At 45.9% G+C, this 21,123-nt stretch overlaps 1 protein-coding gene across 8 annotated transcripts in view; it reads left to right on the top strand.

The window, feature by feature from the left end:
• Positions 1–21,123, top strand: part of LOC148036130 (GTP-binding protein-like protein) — a 105,247-nt gene that overhangs the window by 41,322 nt on the left and 42,802 nt on the right. For all 8 annotated transcript variants that reach the window (XM_087678125.1, XM_087678126.1, XM_087678127.1 and 5 more), the window contains 3 exons: positions 16,573–16,632; positions 17,048–17,157; positions 17,273–17,572. In XM_087678125.1, the coding sequence (XP_087534251.1) occupies positions 16,573–16,632; positions 17,048–17,157; positions 17,273–17,572 (470 nt within the window). The remainder of the gene's footprint in view (positions 1–16,572; positions 16,633–17,047; positions 17,158–17,272; positions 17,573–21,123) is intronic.

The following is a 21,123-nucleotide window of genomic DNA, read 5'->3' as shown; positions in this document are numbered from 1 at the left end:
ATTTGGTTAATATATGATGGCCTAGAGCCATCTTGTACTTTGTAATCTTGTTATCTTGTACTTTTTTTCACAATTATTATAATTATCCATTACAAAAATGAAAGAAAGAAAGAAATATTAACATCTACAAAAGTCCAAATTGGCCTATGAGACCAAAATATTACATGTGGGAAATCAAGGAATTTTCCAAGTCCTAAAATAGTTGTCATATAATGCTATGACTAACTAAATGGAAAATAAGCAGTAAACAATACATAGCTAATGACTATAAAGTGATGTCTAAACTAGATAGAATGTGGAATTGTTGAGGAAGCACTTTCATCCCAAGATATCTCTCATGGGTCTATCTACCATAGAGAGGCTGAAGTGGCGAGATAGGGTTCCCTGATGATGATGTAGTATCCTTTGTATTTGCAGATGGTGCCTCCTACGGAGGTGTGGACTAGTTTGGCATGGGCGATGGGCTTTGCATCTCTCTGTGGTGGCTGTGTCTAGTATGGTTCACCGTGGTGGGGCCGCTAGTCTGTTTGATGGGGACTTTGTGGTGGAGGGAGTAGTCAATGCTCTATAGAACTCTGTGAGTGTGTGTTGGTGCATGGTTCCATGTTTGCTCTCGGGTTCATAAGAGGTGCTCTCTGTCGCAACGTAGCTCTTGTGAGAGAGAGAAAGAAAGAAAGTTATATTAATGTCTACAAAAGGCCAAGTTGGCCTATGATACCAAAAGGTTACATACAAAATGTCTGGGGAGTTTTCCAAGTCCTAGTAAACCTACTATCTAGTGTTATGGTGAACTAGGTGAGTAGGTACAAAATGGTATACAGACTCCATACAATCTAGATGCACTTTAAGTGCAGTGTGGAATTGATCATGGGGCGTGGTCATCTTAAGATGTCCCGCATGGGTTTGTCTAGCATGGAGAGCCTGATGCGGCGGGGTATGGCTCCCTGGTGGCGCTGTAGTATCTGTTGTATTTATAGGTGATGTCTCCTGTGAGGGCATGGGCTTGCTGGGTGTGGGCAGCGAGCTTTGCCTCTCTCTATAGCTCTATCCGAGATGACTCCTTGGGGTGGGGCCACTAGTCGGTTGGTTGCAGTCCTCGTTATAGAGGGGGTGGCCAATGGTCTATAGAACTCTTGGAGGATGCGTTGTTGTGTGTTTCCGGCTGTTTGGTCCCGGACCTGTAGAAGGTCTCTATGTCGATGTAGCTCCAGGAGAAAGAGCCCGAGGCATTTCTTGTCGGGGAAGTCTAGTGTTTGGGAGAGTGGCCCGAATCCCTCCTTGAGGAGAGAGTGGAAGCGGTCTCTGATGTCGTAGTACACTAGGCATCTACATATGCAATGTTCTTCTGTTTTTGGCTCTAGCTGTCAGAGTTGGAAGATTCTATCCTCTAGGGGGGGAGAGTCTACTTTGTATCTGGCTGTCTCGATCCGTAGCTGGTGTAATGATGTACGGAGTTGTCGATGGCACTTCGGACCCCATGGGAGAGGTGTACATCCATGTATCTCGGGCGTATAATGAAGCCTCAAGTGGGAGGCGTAGGAAGTGCTCTCGATAGAAGGCCATCTTCTTCCCAGATCCTCGGCCGGTAACACCCATGTCCTAGCTGTGTGTAGCTGAATAATATCCGCTCTGATGACGCGGTTCATCTCCTCTCGACTAATCTTCAGGTGGGGGCAGTCTAGACTATATTGTAGGGGCAGGAGGTGGTCCATGTGTAGCCCATGCAGCTACAGCCAGACCTGAGTATGGGCATACCGACATTCAGTGTTCCCTTGCGATGCAAGTTGTTTGGATGATTCTAGTGCGAGGCAGGAGTATTTGTGTCGTGGTAGGCTCCAAAACTTGTGCAGGAAAGTCATCGTCTAGGATAGGGCCTCTGCCACTATAGGTGGTGCTCCCAATTCTGCCCTCATTATCTCGTGTGGTATTGATGGTTTACTCCTAATCAGCCGGGAGATCATCATCACCAGGGACCGTTCCATTTGCTGCTATCCTTCATATCTCTCCTCCCCTTTGGGCAATGGTTGATCTTTAGTGGTTCGCCATGTATGGTGGAGGCTAGACCCCCATATCGGGACGCCATACAGAAGTGCTGGTGTGGCCAAGGTATTAAAGAGCCATAGCTTCATTCGAGGTTCTTGAAATTGTAGATGTGCACATTGGCTTTCCATGGATCCCAGGGCAGCATAGCCGCGTGTCAGTCTGTCCGACGCAGCCTTCCTTAGGGTGAATCTCGGCCCTGAGAATGTGATCCCCAGGTAAACATATTTTTGGACCACCTTGACTATATCCTCTCCGTATTTGAAGTGGGGCACTGACCGGCGAATCCATTGGGTGGATTTATTGAATACCATGATCTTGGTTTTCCCCAGGTTCACTGTGAGGTCTCTATCTTGGCAGAAGGTCCCTAATGCATTTAAGTGGTGTTGCAATCCCTCCGATGTACTAGAGAGGGGAACTATATCATCTGCATATAGTAGCATGGGTATCAATGTCCCCCCCAGGCAGGACCCCTCCCCTCCAAGTTTGTCCACATAATCTGATATCTCGTCAATATAGAGCCCGAATAGGGTGGGGGAGAGGGGGCATCCCTACTTTACCCCAATAGTGCTAATAATCTCCTCTGACAGCCCTCCCCGTGCTCGGACCCGTCCAATGACAGACTCGTATAGAGCCAGGATTCCCCATCTCATCTCTGACAGCCCTCCCGATGCTCAGACCCGTCCAATGTCAGACTCGTATAGAGCCAGGATTTCCCATCTCATCTCTGCTGAGACTTCGAGCACTTGCAAACTCTGGATGAGTCTTGCTCGGGGAATTGTATCAAAGGCCTTGCGGAAGTCCATAAAGCAGCAGTGCACTCGCTTTCCCTGTGCCTTGTTCTCTTCAATGATGGCTTGGAGTGTGAGGATGTGGTTAAGTGTAGAGTAGCCTCTCCTAAAGCTGGCTTGCTTGCATGCTTGGTGTTGGTGTGTCTTCGCCTATTTGCTTAGCTCATGCTCCAGGATGGATCCGTAGAGCTTAGCCAGCACATGGCCGACCATGACTATCCAGTAGTTTGTGGGGACCATGGGGTCTCTGCCCTTTAGGATTAGTACTATTGTATTAGCTAACCAATTGGTTGGGAAGCCTTCACGTAGGGCCCTGTTGAATAGGTGGGCTAAGAGGGGGGCGATTGTATCTCTAGTGAATGAGGTGTGTTTTGCTACTAGTCCTGCGTAGTCTTGGGACCGACCATTCTGGAGTCTGTCAATGGCATTACGGACCGTTTCTGTCCTGAAGAAGGTGGAGGCAGCTGGCCTGTCCTTTGGCGGCCAAGGTAGGGGGGGTTGTCCTGGCACGTGGTATAGTGAGGTGGCATAGCTATGCCACGTTTGCGGGGAGGTAATGGGTGTCTCTACTCGGGGTGCTTGGAACACCTTCCATGCCTCCTTGTTGTGCTGCCCTAGGAATAGCTGATAAAACTCGTGCTCTAGTCTGGATAGGTATGCCCACTTCTTCCTTCGCACTAGGCGACGGAAGATCGTGCGAGCTTGGCGGTGTGTGTCCCTTCGGCTTCCCCTTGTTGGAGGCGGAGGCAGGTTTCCTTGCATTCCTCGTCATACCAACTATTCCACAGGGCATTCTTGCTAGGAGGGGTGGAGTCGGGGCGTGTGTGGGGGAAGTACACGGCAGCTAATATGTGAAGGGTCCTGGCCAGTTGTGTTGTGAACTCCTCCAGGGGTGTGTGTGGGTCCATCTTGTGTAGGCTCCAGTACAGATGATTTGACTAGGCACTCGCTGTCGTCCTGGTGAAGTGGTATCTAGGGAATCTTTGACGGCTGCTCACTGGGGGTTTTTGAGCTAAAATATGCATTACTTGCTAATTAGCCTCTTAAACAGCCCCAAAACACACTAAGAAATGCTCTTTTAGAGTAAAAACCCTAAAATAGAGAGTGGTTCGAGAGAGTTCAGTGGAAACCCTAAAACGGGGAGCAGTTCGCCGAGAGAGTTCAGTGGAAACCCTAATTTGGGAAGCTCCAATCCACATCTATAAATAGATAGACTGCCCACCATTTAGCTATCATCCTTGTTTGCAGGTTACACCAGCCCACACACCCTCTGTTGTTATTGGCGCCTAGTTTCCAACCTACAGCCCGCTTCCATCTGCTATCCAGCCATCATCAACTGCAGCCACATTATCTTCAGCCTGCCCATTGTTGTAAGTGACAGCTCTCAGTTGCTGGCGACTGCTCCCAAGCTGTTCAGCCTGTCGTCCATCATCCCAGGGTCAGCCAGCCTGCGTTTACAGCATTGCAGGTCCTAACACTCTCAGACACACCTTCTCCAGCTGTCGCCCGGCTGTTTACAGCACCTGTGCACAGTTTCCAGCTTTCAATCGGTGGTATACTACTGCGTTTACCAGTTTCCAGCCTCTAGAGTGCTGCGTCTTGGTGACCAGCCTGCTGCCATTCACTATTCAGCACTTCGACACTCCGACTGGTGGTCACAGACTTGGGATCCGTCTCCGGTGGACGTCACACTCCGACATTGCTCTGGCCTTGAGCACACTGTACACATTTTTACATTCATTGACAGCAATCATTCACTTTAGAGTTGTGTTCTCTCTCTATCTTCTTTTGTTTGTGTTTGAGTCTTTGTGTTTGAGTTTTGAGTTTTGCGTTTAGGGTTTGAGTTTTGCCCTCTATGTTTGTGTTTGTCTCTTTGTGTTTTTGTCGTGGTTGTACTCTCTGTGTGTTCTTAGTGCAAACCCTAGTAGTTTTCTTCACATGGTATCAGAGTCAGTGCTCTTGTAAAGAGGATCCTGCGGATATTGTGGAGAGCTAGTCTTTGTGCAAGGCACACAATACAACTCGTAATGGAATCACAATGTCCTAGACACCTTCTCCAGTTCCTATGATGTCTTATCAGGCTTCTCCATCATTGGAGGCCTTGAGATAGCATTATGGACTCAGTGAGGAGGATGACACTCCACTTTCACCTTCACTTTCTTCTACTCCTATTTCAGATTTCACTAACATGACAGAGGAGGACTTCGAGGAGCACTATCGCAACAAGTACGGTGATGTTTACAGCCCTTCTACCAGTTTTGCTACCACATTCAGATTGGTTGGTGAGGTTGGCCACCTCTCCGATCACGGAGGACATACGGCATTCGAAGCATCTGGCGATCCATCTTCATCATCTCAGCCAAGTCCAATGTAAGGTTTGTACAATTCTTTTGTGTTGCATGAATCAAACCCTCGCCTGTTTCTTCTTTTGAGGTACAGGATCCGGATGGCTTTGCGTATGTGAACTTCAATAAAGGGGGCTCACGAAGTAGATAGAATTCATGTACATCTACAGCTTCTGTTTCATTTGAGCGTATCCCACACACTTCTCACTTCCGTCCCATCCCACCCTCTTCTATATCACACCTTGATCACCTCTCATCATCTTTTGAAAACCTTGGATTACACTCCACATTTGCATCACACACCCTAGGGGTTGGATCTTCCATCTCCGCTCCTAGTATCTTTTCCTTCTCCACCCCATTCTCTACCTCTTTGCACCATGGTACTTCGTTAGGGAGAAAGCCACCTTTTAACACAGTGCCTCTCACCTTTCAGCAAAGGAGCATACCCATAACTCCCGAGTTGACTGTGATGGGCATCCCCCTCACTATCCCGAGCTTCACATCTCACATGACCACTTAAACGCAGGGGTTTCCATCCTCAGCTTATGGTGCGTCTTTACACTCTCCTTGGGTTACACCTACGCAGGGATTCCCATCTTCTGCTCCCCGTGTTCCCATCCCACCTCCCTGGGTTCCTCATGTGGCTACCATGCCCATGCCTAGTCAGCCCATCCCTATCTATGGATCCACCTTGCACACTACCCGCATGCCCCAAACCTGGTGGGCACTTTGGGGCCCATTCCCAAGTGTACTTCACTCTCCCATCCTAGCCCCACTACACTTTTTCACACTATCCATCTCCGAGCACCACCACTCCTGTTGCAACGGCCAAGAATGCCTTCATGGATAACACACGTTTTAATGGGTCAAATTTCACCACTTGGTAGAATTTCATGCAACAAGTGCTTGAGTCTCTGGGTCTTTGGGACCTCGTCATGAGTCTAGAGCCTATGCCAGACCCCCCCTCGACTAGCTCACCCTAACTACATTCGTCAGTGGAGAGCCTACAATGCCACAACCAATGTTGAGCTGATTCAGGGGTTGCTTCTTGAGTTTCACTCTTAGTTGCAGCACTTCCCGCTCGTGTCAGAGCATTGGAGTCACCTTCTCGACCACTATACGGCTCATGATCGTATTCGGCGTATGAATCTCGACTTTGAGCTTCAAGAGTTCTCTATTAAGGAAGGGGATGATCTGAAAGTCAAGCTAGCTGAATATAGACGTCGCCACTACTGGCTCTCCAAAGTCAGATGACGATCAGGTTACATTCTTCTTAAATAAGTTGCTCGAAAAATACTTGAATTTCATTCAACACATCATCTCCCAACCTTGATTGCCAACCTTCTACGAGTTTGAGTGCCAGTTCTTGTGTTATGTAAGGCTGCATGATCAAGTCCACAAGAAATCCTCATCACAGCCTTATTCAGAGCAGAGGGGGTTGGTTGTCTCTTCTTTGGGAGGGAAAACCACCAGTGGCACGAACTCGCAAGATGCAAACACAAGCCAATCAAATGACGACTTCTCTTCCTTAGATGGAACCAAAGAATCTAGATCTATCTGGCAGTAACTCCCTAAGAAAAACCAGTTTTGCACACACTCCTAGAGAGCAGGCCATGTGGACAAGGAGTGTCGCTCCAAGGCCCAAGATTTTCCACCTAAAAAGCCTCAGCAGACCGTTGCAACTGCACAGTCCAGTGGGGCTATGCCTTCCACTGCTGCTTCATCTACTCCTTCAGCACCCACCATTGCTGTTGGACATGTGACTCGAGTACCAACCTTAGCAGCCCATCTCTTTTACTACCCCTGAGGGACTAGCTGATTGGTCTGCAAGTTCCGATCCCGTTGCACTTCGTACATCTATCTCTGCTTTCTCTCCACCTCGTTAGGCGTTTCCTTGGCAGAGCCTTGCTAGTGGACATGCGCGATGGTGGCTACCTTCTTAGACTAGTACGTCTCTAGGTTCTTTCAGATAGTCTAGGTCAGTCTAGCGTTCCTTTTTCACACTCTTAGAGTCAGCCCATAGGATTCATTATCCTTAGCTTTTCCATTCTTTTATCTTCTGCTGCATTTACTAACACACATACACATTCATTGCATTTATTTTGAGTTAGATTTTCTTTCTGTTTTGTTTTGCTTTGGAGCATCTCACCACTAATCTCTGTGTTTGCAGATTCTCATCTCCTCTGTAGGGTTTTGTCTTTCAGTGTAGGGCTAACTTGCAGATTGCTTTGGTCCTACCTGGGCTAGAGATGTGGGGATGCGCACCGTTTCTTTTATGGCTTCATCATCCTAGGAGTGCTTGCTCTTCTTCCAGCTTTCCCTCCCGAGGCGGATCCTGCAGCATTTCTCTCGATGCTATCATGGCAGTGACTTCTATCTTGCTCTTCTAACGGGGTGCTTCATCCACTTCATCCAATTCCTCTTCTTTCATTCCTTACGGTTCTCGGCACCATATGAAGACTAACATCAGGCTCCTCTTCCTTCTTTGGCATCTACATCCAGGTTGAGAGGAGGTTCCTACCCTTTTGGGTACTCTACGGGCTTCAGCACTTTGTCTTCGACATTGGCTTCTTTCCCTTGTTGTACCTTACCCTTTGTATTGCATGATTTCATCATCTTTGTACTAGGGCGCTTGGGCAAGTGAACAATTTTCCCATGAGGGACATTGTCCAAGTGGCACCTGCTGCATGAGCATTCTTTAGCATGCAACATACTTTGTATCTCATTGTGTAGAGCACCACTTGAGTGGATCCTAAGCTGTTAAAACCAGCGGCTGTTGTTACTACACCACCATCCTCCATCACATGGATACCTCATCACTTATTTTTCCTTGTCATGAACACTCTAAGTGGTTGGGTTAGCTGTTCTATTTTGTGATGTGTTGGGTGTACCCAGGGTTGTCTCCATACGTAGTAGGGACTGGGCCGTACGGTACGGTACGGTACGTATCCGTACGATTTAGTACGAAAAAATGAGCACTTTTTGGTCACTCTACTTTAAGTCTATAACTTTTTTTTTTCCCCTTCTTCTTTCTTATTTCTTCCCCAAGCCTCTCTCTTTCTCTCTCTCAAGCTTCTCACACCCTCTTTTTCTCTCAAGCCTCCCCTCTCTCTCTCTCTAGCCTCTTCCTCTCTCTAGTTGCACTAGTACCATGTACGAAAGGTTTGATACTATACCATACTTTAGGTACCGCACCTTACGTATTAGTACCATAAGCTACCAACTTAATGGATGCATCTTTTCCATTCGAATTGCACTTTGGGACGAGCTAAATGCTCCTTATATTAATATGATTCTCCCATGAGATTAGGTTATTTGAGATTCAAATAATTTCTCTTAACCTTCTCTCTCTCAAGCCCACACTTCTCTTATTTGTATGATCATGCATGTATGATGTATCCACTTCCATCTATACAGTTATAAGTTGTAGGTAGCAATAGCGTATGTTGCGCATTCCGCATTAGGTTTTGGCATGCTACCCCTCAAGTACTCATCTTATATGCTCTAATAGCATTGCTATTTAGACTTGAAATATCTATTCTATTATCTTTTGTCTAAAATAATCAAGTTATTTTTTTGTCGTACTAATATCGTATCAAACCTTACAAAATCTTAAGGTACCATTTAGTACCGTATTTTATTGTACTGTACCATATCGTACCTTTCGTACTTGACAACTATGGGTGTACCCTCCCTACTCCTGTCTTCTAGATCACTATTACTCAATTGGCTGCATCCCATCAAATTTACCTCACTTATTAAAAAAAAAAAGGTTCCATGTGGTTCCATCCGTCTTTTTAGGGCTTGGTAGGCCACTGCGTAGTCGACGTGCACCCTTTGTCCGATGCCCTGCCCTCTTTGTGGGGTGACTATTTGGATTCTCGTGGTAAGATAACCATTGCCTCTGTAGTCTTGGTAGGCCACTAGGCAGCCGACGTGCACCCTTTGTTCGATGCCCTGGCTGCTTTGGGGTGGGACGCCTGGGGATCAATAAACATCACCGTGGTTGGCCTAACCTTTCGGCTTAGTTTTGTGCCTGAGAGGGGGTGTTGAGCTAAAATATGCATTACTTGTTGATTAGCCTCTTAAACAGCTCTAAAACACACTAGAAAATGCTCTTTTAGAGTAAAAACACTAAAATGGAGAGCGGCTCGAGAGAGTTCAGTGGAAATCCTAAAACGGGAGCAGTTCGAGAGAGTTCAGTGGAAATCCTAGAACGGGGAGCAGTTCGGGAGAGTTCAGTGGAAACCCTAATTTGGGAGGCTCTAATCCACATCTATAAATAGACAAGCTACCCACCATTCAGCTATCATCCTTGTTCGCAGGTTACATCGGCCCACACACCCTCTGCTGCTGTTGGTGCCTTGTTTCCAGCCTGCAGCCCGCTTCCATCTGCTGTCCAGCCATCATCGACTGCAACCACATTATCTTCAGCCTATCCATTGCTGTAGAGCAACAGCTCTTAGTTGTTGGTGACTGCTCCAAATTGTCCCAAACTACTGTTCAGCTTGTCATCCATCATCGCCAGGGTCAGCCAATGTGCGTTTACAGCATTGCAAGTCCTGACACTCTCCGACACACCTTCTCTAGCTGTCGCCCTGCTGTTTACAACACCTGTACACAGTTTCCAACTTTCGATTGGCGGAACGTATACTACTGCGTTTACCAGTTTTCAGCCTTCAGAGTGCTGTGTTTTGGTGACTAGCATGCTGCCATTCACTATTCAACACTCCTACACTCCGACTAGTGGTCACAGACTTGGGATCCGTCTCCGGTGGATGTGACACTCCGACATTGCTCTGCCCTTGAGCACACTATACACTCTTACATTCATTTACAGCATTCATTCACTTTAGAGTTGTGTTCTCTCTCTCCCTTCTTTTGTTTGTGTTTGAGTCTTTGTGTTTGAGTTTTGAGTTTTGTGTTTAGGGTTTGAGTTTTGCCCTCTGTGTTTGTGTCTGTCTCTTAGTGTTTCTGTCGTGATCATACACTCTGTGTGTTCTCAATGCAAACCCTAGTAGTTTTCTTCACAGGGGGTCATCTCGTAATTACATGTGATTCTAAATTGGAGGTATGCGCGATCTGCGGCTACCGCGAGTGGGTGTGGTGAGATGCTGAAGGCCTATATGTCCGGGATCAAGGCGAGCGGCCCTAACACGTAGTCCACTGTGCTGCCTCCTCCCGAGCCTTTGGATTCATGCTTATGCGGAAAGCATGTGAGTGCGTCAGACCCAAGCCATCTGGCCAGGCCGCCAAGAATGTCTAGTCCGTGTGCCCCTCTTAGTGCTAGTAAATAGTCTCCATACTCTGTGCACTGAGTTGTATCCTGTGATGTCTCCTTTGGTGCCAGCTCTCGGTACATGTGGTCTTCGCTCTCAAAAAAGGGGACTTGGCTCCATACTATGCGGGTGTTAAATTCCCCCGTCAGCAGGACGTCTCCTATGCTCGAGTAGTGCATGATATCCTCATATAGGGGTAGGTACGGGGACATCCCTCCCGGTATCGCATACGGGGAATTTGTTGAGGCGAAGTAGCATATTGCAATATATATATCCCGTGGGCGGTTTGTATGTATTCTGATCTACATGAAACGGGCTTCATCCTCTCTCTTCATGACTTGTATGATGTGCTGTAGCTCCTCCCTATAGAGTACTGCCACTCCCCCGACCCTTTGGTTTCCCCTCAGGATCTAGCTCGGGGGCAGCACGTTGACTTCCATTTGTAGCCTCTCACTGTTGGTAGGTGCGTGCTCGGGCTTTGGTGTGTCTTTGTATACATGACTATGTCCGTGCCCATGAAGGTTTCCTGGAAGAGCCCAACATCTGCTCTCATGGCTCCATTACAGTTCCACACTACAATTCTCAATTGTGTCTCATAGGCCGCATCCCGTCATCGGCGCTTCTCCATGATGATGATGCGCTCGTCCCTATAGACTGCCCATTTGCTTGCTTTGCGTGCCTCCATGATCTGCAGCATACATTCCCGTCTGTGGGCCACTTGGGCTGGGGTGAGGTCGTCTTCCAGATATTTATTTTCTGTCCTTTGAGGGTTGTTCTTTTGGAGAGGAAGGCGTGTCGTGACTCTTAAGTCGTTAAATTTCAGGATGAGGGGCTGTTCTTTGTTTGACTCCTTGCCTACCCTCCACGCCTTTTCCATGAGGGAGGAGTCCTCCACCCCCATTTTCTCACAAATTCCTTTGGCATCCTCCATAGGGCTGTTTCCCTCTTTCAACCTGACCACCGTGACATGGAGGGCTCTGATTTTCCTCCTCCTCTTCCTCGATGGCTGTGTTGATGAACTCCTTCTTCGTGGGGGTGTTTTTTGCTACTTCGATCCATTTGCAGTGTTCCATTGTGTCAGCTTGTGCCTGTTTCACAACTGCTCCCCATGTGTTGATCTCCTTTGTCATTTGGGTCGTCATCTCGTTGATTTTTGACTTGACCTTCTCAAGCATTGATTCTGTGATCTCCCCTTCTTCCTTCCTAATGAGGTCGAGCTGGCTTTTGCAGTTGGTAATTTCCTATCGGAGTTCTGCAATGGCTCGGTTCCTCTCTCCAAGAGAGGATTCGATACCCACTTGCCAAGATGTGAAGTGAGCCCTAATCTCTTCATAAATTTCATTCTTTCCCTCCTACATCTTGCAGATTGTCTCCTCCTTTACTTGCTCGATGGCTTCGTCACACATGGTCCTTATCATTTCCTTGATGTTGTCCATGTCTTGGTCCTGGATCTTACAAATGTTGCAGAGCGCCTCGAAGCTCTTTTGTACATGGGTGTCTTTCACCTTGTCAGCACTACTCCAAAGGGCTGAGTATTTTTCACTCTTTTCCCTTGTGTACGACCCTCGGTTGGTGGGGACACTCTCTAGCCTTTCTTGGGGACCCTGACATCTCTATGGGCAAGTTCTACACCTTAGCAGGCAAGTCTCCGTGGGCAAGTTCTGTGCCTTAGTCTTTAGGTGTAGTTTGTGGGGGGGGAAGGATGTGTTTCGGCGATGGTGGGGGACAATGGCGGGTGGTCCAGGCAGGTGGCGGGGGCAGGAGGCGCGTCTGTGTGTGTTTGGTTGGGTGGGCGGGGGTCCATCCGAATGGCAAGGGGGTGGAAGATTTGAGCAGTTGTTGGCGAGGAAGGGGAGGGGGTTGGGAGAAGCTTGTCATATTGGCGGGTTCTAACTTGGACTGGGACCCCGAGGGGGGGGGGGGGGATCGGACCAGGGGGGTGATTCGGACATGATGGCTGACTCGGACTAGGGGGCCTCGGACTAGGGCAGGTGACTCGGACCAGGGGGGGACTGGCTCAGACTAGGGCAGGTGACTCGGATCAAATAGGGTTGACTCGGACCAAGGGGGGGATGACTCGGATGGGAGTCGGCAGGGTCAAACCGGCCCTTTTGGTCCGACTCTAAAACGGGCGGGCGATGGTCGGCGGGTTCAGCTTGGTCAAGGTCATGCGATGATGGTGATGGGGCCCGCTTGGTCAGAGTCCTGCGATGATAACGGGAGGGTTGGGGGCGGCGTGATGATGGGCCCGACGATGACGGGACTAGTGGTGATGATGATGAGACTACGGCGGGACCTCTAGCATGACTTATAGAGGAGGCAAAGGTGATGGCGGTGGGGGAGAGAGAGGGAGAGGCGATGGCGACCTACCTGAGAGAGAGAGAGAGAGAGAGAGAGAGAGAGAGAGAGAGAGAGAGAGAGAGAGAGAGAGAGAGAGAGAGAGAGAGAGAGAGAGAGAGAGAGAGAGAGAGAGAGAGAGAGAGAGAGAGAGAGAGAGAGAGAGAGATCTATGAACGTCTCTAGAAGGCTTGAATGGCCTATAAGACCATAACAAATACAATTGGTATCATCATCTCTCGTCAGAGAAGAAAATAGAATTATGTCTAGGTCTACATGATGAATTGAAATGGAAAATGAAAAATATGGAAAACTGAAAAGAGTATAGAATATCTCCCTCTTAGTGTATGGAATCCACCAAGACTTTGCAAGCTACCTCTGAGTGAGTCGTTGTGGTAGCCTTTGTTTGTAACAAGTAATCGTGACACAAATGTGTCGCATATGAGCATGCCTATGTTATCGAGCACGTACCCTAGGGTGTAGGAGATGTAGTGTTGTCTAAGGTGGCAGTGGCGGGGGGGTCAGCTATACTAAAAAAAGTCTGTAACTGCTCTTTGGAGGGGTGAATGTGGTTGGGGTTGCCTCCGATCCTGTAACAATGCTGCTCTGCACTGTTGGAGCTCCAATAAGAAAAGGCTCGGACATATTTGGTCCTCATAGTCCATCATCCGTCTCATTGGTCCAAAGCCCTCCTTAAAGAGGCAATGGTAGTGGCCTCGGATATCATAGTATGCAGAGCATCTACAAATGTAGTCTTCCTACGTCTTTGGCTCCGATCCACAAAGTTGGCACATCCTCTCATTTGTTGCAACATGGCTCCATCAGCCTGTCTCAATGATCAGTTGATGTGATGAGGTGCCAATGTGTCCAATAGCAACTCGAAGTGCGTGAGAAAGTTGAGCATCCATATATCTTGGCCTCAATATGAAACCATCATGGGAAAGCTGCAAGAAGTGATATTGGCATTGTGCCATCTTCGTGCCTAATGGGGGGAGAGAAAGAGAGAGAGAGAGAGAGAGAGAGATTATGTGTGTGTTTTACGAAAAAAAAGAGTGTGCGCGTGTGTGCCACATGCGCGGGTGCGGGTAGTGTGCATGTGTGTTGTGTGTGGAAGGTTGATGCTTGAAAGTAAGGGGGTTTTGGGGGGGGGCAAAAAATGCTCTATTTTTTCGTATGAAATTGTACTAATACATATCATACTATACCGTATGGATTAGTTTGTACTATATATGGAGACAACCTCGATTAATGCCTAGCCCAAATGTCACCATAGGACATTTCTAGGGCCTAATTAACGCCGTAGGGCGAAATGGACACCAAGCATCCACAAGTACCTGTCGAGCATAACTTATAACAATTGTTGCCATTGTCACCCATTGCATGGTTAGGGTTTTGGAGTTCTCATTATGCCTTGATTGACTTGCATTTTGCATGTACACCTGACATGTGCACAACTTAGTAATGCCAAAGGTAAGCATTAAAAATACACATCCCCGTGATAGACCTCATTGTAACTCTGAAGTAAATGAGTGAATGTGTATATAGAGTGCTCCAAGGCAGAGTTGCCCAACATCCGATGACTCTCATGGGAGTAGGTTGAGGGAGTAGTTGGAGTACGACATCTATTGGAGACGGATCCGAGTAGTGTAACCACCAGTTGGAGCTGAGATGAGGTTGTAGATGACAGTGCAGTAGGCTGGAAACCAAAAGACAGCAGTCTTTGGGGCCAGAGATGGTAAGCACAGCATTGTACGGCCTGAAAATGATAGCAGCTGGTCACACACAGCAGTTTGGAGCCAGGTGAAACCTGGGAGAAGTTGATTTGATGCTGCATGGCCTTCACAGCTGCAAAACTCAGGCCTGTGCAGGTTGTGGGTGAGCTGGACAGCTGGGGGACGTGTTGAGGTGGCAACACAGTGGTTTCTGACACTCAAAACAGGTCACCAGCAGATGGGCAGGTCATCTGTGTGGCAGTAGCTGGAGAGCTGGAGGATGTGTGGGCAGCATCCTGAAGGAACAGTAGTCAGCAGCCATGTAATGAAGTTTGGAGTGAATAGATGCACAGGATGCTAAGTGACTGAGCACACCATCTATTTATAGATAAGGAACCAATGAAACTATGGGAGTTTGCTTATGGGAGACACATGTCTTTTAGCATTGAGTTGAAGTTTTGGGACTGCTCAAATGAGCTAATTAAGATTTAATGTGAAATGCTCCTTTTTGGCTTAACAGTCAGCCTTTGCATTTTCATCTCAGAGGAGGACATGGGATGGCATAAGTGAATGGATATGTAGAAGTTTGAAGAATGTGTTTATCTTCTCTTTATTGATTTCCTTCTTGGGCCGAGAATTTCCAAACATAAAATGTTTGAGCTGATAACCACTGTGAGTAAGTTATACACATTGAAGAACCATGTTTATGCCATTTTAATGGTTGTAATTGTTCTAAGCCCTCTGTCAGCTTGACTTGGATATGCTTGGGTTGTGACCATAGGCACCAAAGTGAATCATCCAGGTGGAAGAATGGTCCATTGTTCGAACCCATTGCCTGGGTGCACCATGGTGTGACCACTCAACAATGGCTAGCTCTGACGCATTGTTTTTTCTGAACATCCTTTGATCTTAGAGGAATACATGATTGAATTTAATAGACAAAGTAGATAATTTTACCCAAAGAATATTTGACTCAGTGGTCCACGTCTACGAGTCATGATACAAATAAATCAGCAGCCTCCAGCTCTTTTCAAATGAAGTGTTGTAATGCACATGTCTACTCAAAATTAGCCACCATGATCTTGGAGTCAAAGTTGTGCTAGCCCATGTTGGAAACTTGGACACTGAGGAAGCACTTAATGAACTTGAGAAAAAAGAATGGAAAGGTAACATTGCACGCTCTTGCACAAGAAAGCCAACTTGAGCTATCTGAAGTGAAAAGTGTTCAGAGTGTGCACAAGAGGGTGGCAAACATTGACCACAGCTCGAGGAGACATGGATGTCCAAGACACTAGCTACTCATCACTATAGAAATTTGTTACGACTCACCTTTGGAAACTTGGATGCTGAGCCTCAAGAGACAAGTGGCTGCTGACAAAAAAATTATTTCTTGATAAGATATTTAGGGCTTGACCAAATTACAGCAAGATCCATAAATAAAGCACAAGTGGGCGGTTTCAAAAAAGGATTGGATTAAGCAGGACCAGTCAAGAGTTCAAGCAAAATGGAAAGGCACATTGGCACATTGACCACTAAATGAAAGTCCCTATGATTTTGATAACCCATGGTAGGAAACTTTGATGCCAAGGGACCACTCAATAATCCAAGCAAAGTGGAAAGGCACATTGGCCTCGTCTTGCAAAAGAAAGAAAATTTTGTGTGAAAAGTGTTGAATTTATTTATAGAGGGCGGCAAATGTTGACTTCTACACAAGGAAACCTTTAAAGTGTCCAAGCCTTATGATTGTCAATGAGAATGAATAGTGAGGTAGCATAAGAGGGTGTATGTGTATGTAAAGACAGAAACACGGGATAAGGGTGAATTTGGTACAAGGAGTGAGGCTAGTAGTCACCTTGTAAGTTTTAGTGATCCGTCAGTAGTATGCATTTCTTGATGAGACAACATCAAAAAATGTTCCAGAGACCGTTCATGATTTAAATTCACATATGTATGGGCTTAATAATATCCAATAGTCTATTAGACTGCCTTTCTTTTCGTTCCTTTTTTATCTAGTCTCTTTGGCTTAAGATGAATTGAACTTCAAGGCATGACTGTTTGTCTCTTGCAGCTTCTTGATCTTCCTGGTATTATTGAAGGTGCTAAAGATGGCAAAGGCAGAGGGCGTCAGGTATGGCTATGGCATTTGTGTATAGTTAAGCATTTTTTTGAGGCAATTTGCACATTCAATTTTACTGTCTTTGTTCTTTTTCTTTGGAGAGCACAGAAGGCCTGTCAGTTATGAAACTATGAATTAACTGTAAAGCATACAAGACCCACTAAAAATCAGTTGGAAACTTTCCAAGTTTAAGATTCTCAAACAATATATCCAACCTTGAGGCATAAATCTAATGCTCTAGAAATGCTAGTATGTGTATGCTGTAACTATGTAAAGTATGGGTCCAAAAGAGTTCATATGGGGAGAAGTTGTTTAATTTGTCATTTACTAAAACTGGTATGGGCAGGAGGTTTCATGTTTTAAGAATGCAAACATTATTGTAAAGAGATTCACCTGCAATGTTTGGTCCTCTACTGCTTTTGACCAGGTTATCAGTACAGCAAGAACATGCAATTGCATTTTAATTGTTTTGGATGCCATAAAGCCTATCACTCACAAACGCTTGATTGAGAAGGAACTGGAAGGTTTTGGAATCAGGTTTGAGGCTTATGTGGTGTGCCCTGTCTTGCCTGCCCTGTCTTGCCTAACTAAATGAAAAATTATCATGTATGCTTAGTCTACTAACAAACTGAAACCATTGTTTTGTTTTCAGACTGAATGCAACCCCACCTAATTTGACTTTCAGAAGGAAGGATAAGGGTGGTATTAATTTCACATCTACTGTCACCCCAACACATCTTGACTTGGACACTGTCAAGGCTATCTGCGGAGAGTACAGAATACATAATGCAGATATTTCTTTAAGATATGATGCAACGGCAGATGATCTGATTGATGTTATTGAAGGCAATAGAATATATATGCCTTGTATTTATGTTGTGAACAAGATCGATCAGATTACACTTGAAGAATTGGAGATCTTGGATAAACTTCCTCACTACTGTCCAGTAAGGTATTTGTAATATGTGTTGGTTTTAAGCAAGATCATAATTCAATATGCAGTTTACCTGACATTTATTAGAAGAATCCATCTACTGTTTGTGTGGCCTTCATAAAAAAGATAAGTCTGTCTGAATGCGATTGTGATATCTTAGTTTTTTAAGCATGACATCATTTTCCTTCTTGTAGCAGGATAGTGTCTAGTTTTCATGGCTCCTTTTTGAGGGTTAGGCTTATACATCCTTTTCTAGAGTTATACTTCATAGAATTCAGCTCGGGTCTTGTCTGTTGAACCACCAAATTAAGGCATGAATTAATGCCTAATTTTACTCCTTAAAAGCAGCCCCAAAAAGCTTTATCTATGCTAAAAGGTTTTATTTTTTGATAGTACGAAAAATACCCAAAAATCCCCTATAAAAGGACCTGTGCAAAACTCAGTCCTCCTGATCAGCAAGAAGTCGAGGAAGACTCCAGACAGCAAAACACGAGTTTTGTCAGCTGTAAGCACAAGCTTCACGGGTGGCAGAAGATGTCAATGATGATGACTACTGCTGGCAGTTCTCTAGGCAGAAAATGCATGTTGCAGGTGATAAAACACAAGGGCAGCAGCAGGCGACAGTGCTCCAGGGTTGGGTGATAATGCAGATCAATTGGGTGGCAGCTCCAGGTAGTTGGAGCCAGTGGCAGAGGCTGGGCAAAAGAGGGAACAGCTGGTCAGACCTCTTCCAAGACCTCCTCCAAGCTGGATGATGGCCTCCAGAGGTTGGGTAATGGCAGCAATCTAGCTAGGTAGCAGGGCGCCACCTCCGTAGGCTGGTAGAAATCTTCTACACGGTGTGGGCGGATGAGGGAGTAAAGAGATCGTTGATGATAAAAAAGCAGTGTGTGGGGCATCCCACCTCACTACACTACATCTATCCAGTCCCATATTCAATGCCCTGCTGCTTCAAGGACTGCATTTTGTATTCTCTGCACTCTTCCATAGGTGGTGCTGCTCTTCATTAGACAGAACAATGCAGTCATCTTGAGCCAGTTTGGCACCATCGACTCTTTGGCTCCCCTTAGCCTTGGTCCTAGTGACACAGAGACCTAAGTCATTGTATCACCATCGTATTTCATTCGTTATCATTCATTCATGCTCTGTTTTTCTGAGCTCATTCATTGCTAGTGTTTATTGTATACTGTTGTCTCCACTGCAAGCCCTACCATTGCTTTACATGGTAGTAGAGCAGAGGTGCTCTTTGAGTTAAAGATCCTCATTCTCTGTGAAGAACATAGGGCCTTGCATGGAGTGACAAGACCATTGTCAACCAAAATTCCTGCAGTCTATTCTATTTTGGTATTTGGGAGATAACTCTATCTTTTGCTCCCATCCCACCCTCCAATTTTAGGTAACACCATTCTTATGGCTTCTTCCCTTGAGGTTGTAGCACTCACCACTCTGTGCACCTATGGCAGCAAGAGAGGTTATTCCACCATAGCTTGTCATCATTTGCTATTGCTTCCTACACCATTGATCCATATGCGTCGTCCCCAAGGCACCCCCATTGCCAACTTACTGTTCTGAGTGACACAAATAATTTAGGATTGGCTATCAGAGTACTATGCTCAAGCAATAAGATGCCTATGATGTGTGCTAAGTCCTTTTGAGCACATTGAGTGATTAACCATAAGACCTTGTGGATACAAACAAAAAATGTTGTCGATGCTTCCTCTCCTACTTTTTCTTTGCTCAAGGCAATAAGATGCCCACAACACGTGCGAAGTCCTTTCGAGCAAATCGATACATTGACAATAACCCTCTTTGAGATGGACACAACTAGCTATGAAGGTTTTCTATACCTATTCTTGGGTTTAGTTCCTTCAACGACCTTTGACTCCACAATCTGTTCCATCAAGGAGCAGCGGCTGCAGGGCACCCTCATCTCCATTGCAGCTCCCCCACGAGATTGTGGTTGTTGGCTACCAGTGGCTCGGTTGACATGAGTCGCATATCCCTACTTTTGGAGATATGCCAGGGTTTGCAAAAGAAAACACGGAGTGCATGACCACGACTATAACATAGATAACTCAAACACAAACACAAAATTCAAAAATTGAAACAAAGAAGAAGGAGAACTCTAAGTGAATGAATGAATGCTGTGAATGAAGGAAAGAGTGTACAAGAAGCTCAAGGGGAGAGCTGTCCAATAGTGAGTGGCTCTGGTTAGAGTAGGTTGAGGGAGTTGTTGATGTGTATTGTCTGTCGGAGACGAATATAGAGTGTTGTAACCACCATTTGGAGCTGAGATGAGGTTGAACGTGGAAGGCTAGTAGGTTGGAAACCAAAACCCAATTAAATGAAGCATGATGATGGCCTGAGCCCGTTCATCATCTTCTACATCAAGAGGATTGGATGGGTCAATTACTTTGGTCCCTTTTATGAAGGGCCAGTATCCTCTTTCCATCATTTTGTATTTGACCAAGACTTGCCAAGGATCGAAATCTTTTCCATTAAATTTCTGAATTTGAGGACGGACATCAGCATACGTTGTGGCCATTAGGAAGGTCTTACCACTTGTTAGAACAAGGGCAATGTCTAGTCCCTTACAACCTTGCCACTGAATGCGGAAGCAAATCAAACAATTGATATCAAAGTTGTAATGAGGAGAAAGGCTGAAAATCATACATATGTAATATTTCAAAATATGACTTTGGTGGTCCTTTCTTATGTGCAATCTTCTTCCGAGGTTTAATGTTCTTTTTTGGCTTCAATGATGTGAACCTAGACTAGACTTCGGGCTCGTCCTTGTGGTATGGCTTAGTGGATGAACCTTGTGTTGGACAAGGACGGTCTATGATTTCAATGCTTGTTGCTGATGATTCTGAGGAAAGTACAATGACACTCATTCCTCTGATTTCATTTGACCAGTGTACTTGAAAAAAGTCACACAAGATATGCAATACAAGTTTAGGGTAGGATGGTCTACGTGTTTATAATTGTACACATAGCCTTACAACATGAAGTAAAGCACTCAATTGTTTTAATTTTCTGATGAAAACATTCAGATTGTGTAAGTACTAGTAGCAATAATGATTAAGCAATGTGCCTTAGTGCTTACAAGCACTCATCTGTAGCTTATGTTGCTAGAGATGGTAGATGTCGGTCTTGATGAGCTTGATGATGACCTTCCGAGTAAAAGAACCTTTGAAATGAAGTTCTGAGATCAGTAATTGACTCTGGAAGAGTTGACTCAGTGATTAAAATCACTGTTAATGACAAAACATTGAAGAAATTTGAAGATGGAAGAAGCTTGAAGCTTCCTGGCTATGGCTGCCAGGAGACCTACAGCTAGGCTTTTGATCACAGCAGGTTGTAGGAGATGAATTAGGACAAACCCTCTTAGGTGAGGATAGTCCACTATAGGGGCTACGATAGCCCTAAGGTAGCCGGCATGATTGTGCCCTGTACCGGTCGTGCTTTGGCTCGAATCAGGCCGCCTGCAAAAATTGCATCAAATCTGCGTTTTATACAATGCCGCCCACCACATTGCCTAAACCCAGCCTTTGATGTGCCATGCTGAG

Source organism: Lygodium microphyllum, chromosome 5 (assembly GCF_053477565.2).
Source record: "Lygodium microphyllum isolate KBCC chromosome 5, Lygodium_microphyllum_v1.1.10, whole genome shotgun sequence".
In the NCBI taxonomy this organism is placed as follows: Eukaryota; Viridiplantae; Streptophyta; class Polypodiopsida; order Schizaeales; family Lygodiaceae; genus Lygodium; species Lygodium microphyllum.
The sequence above is the reverse complement of the archived record's forward strand: the minus strand, read 5'-3'. Positions and strand labels throughout refer to the sequence as shown.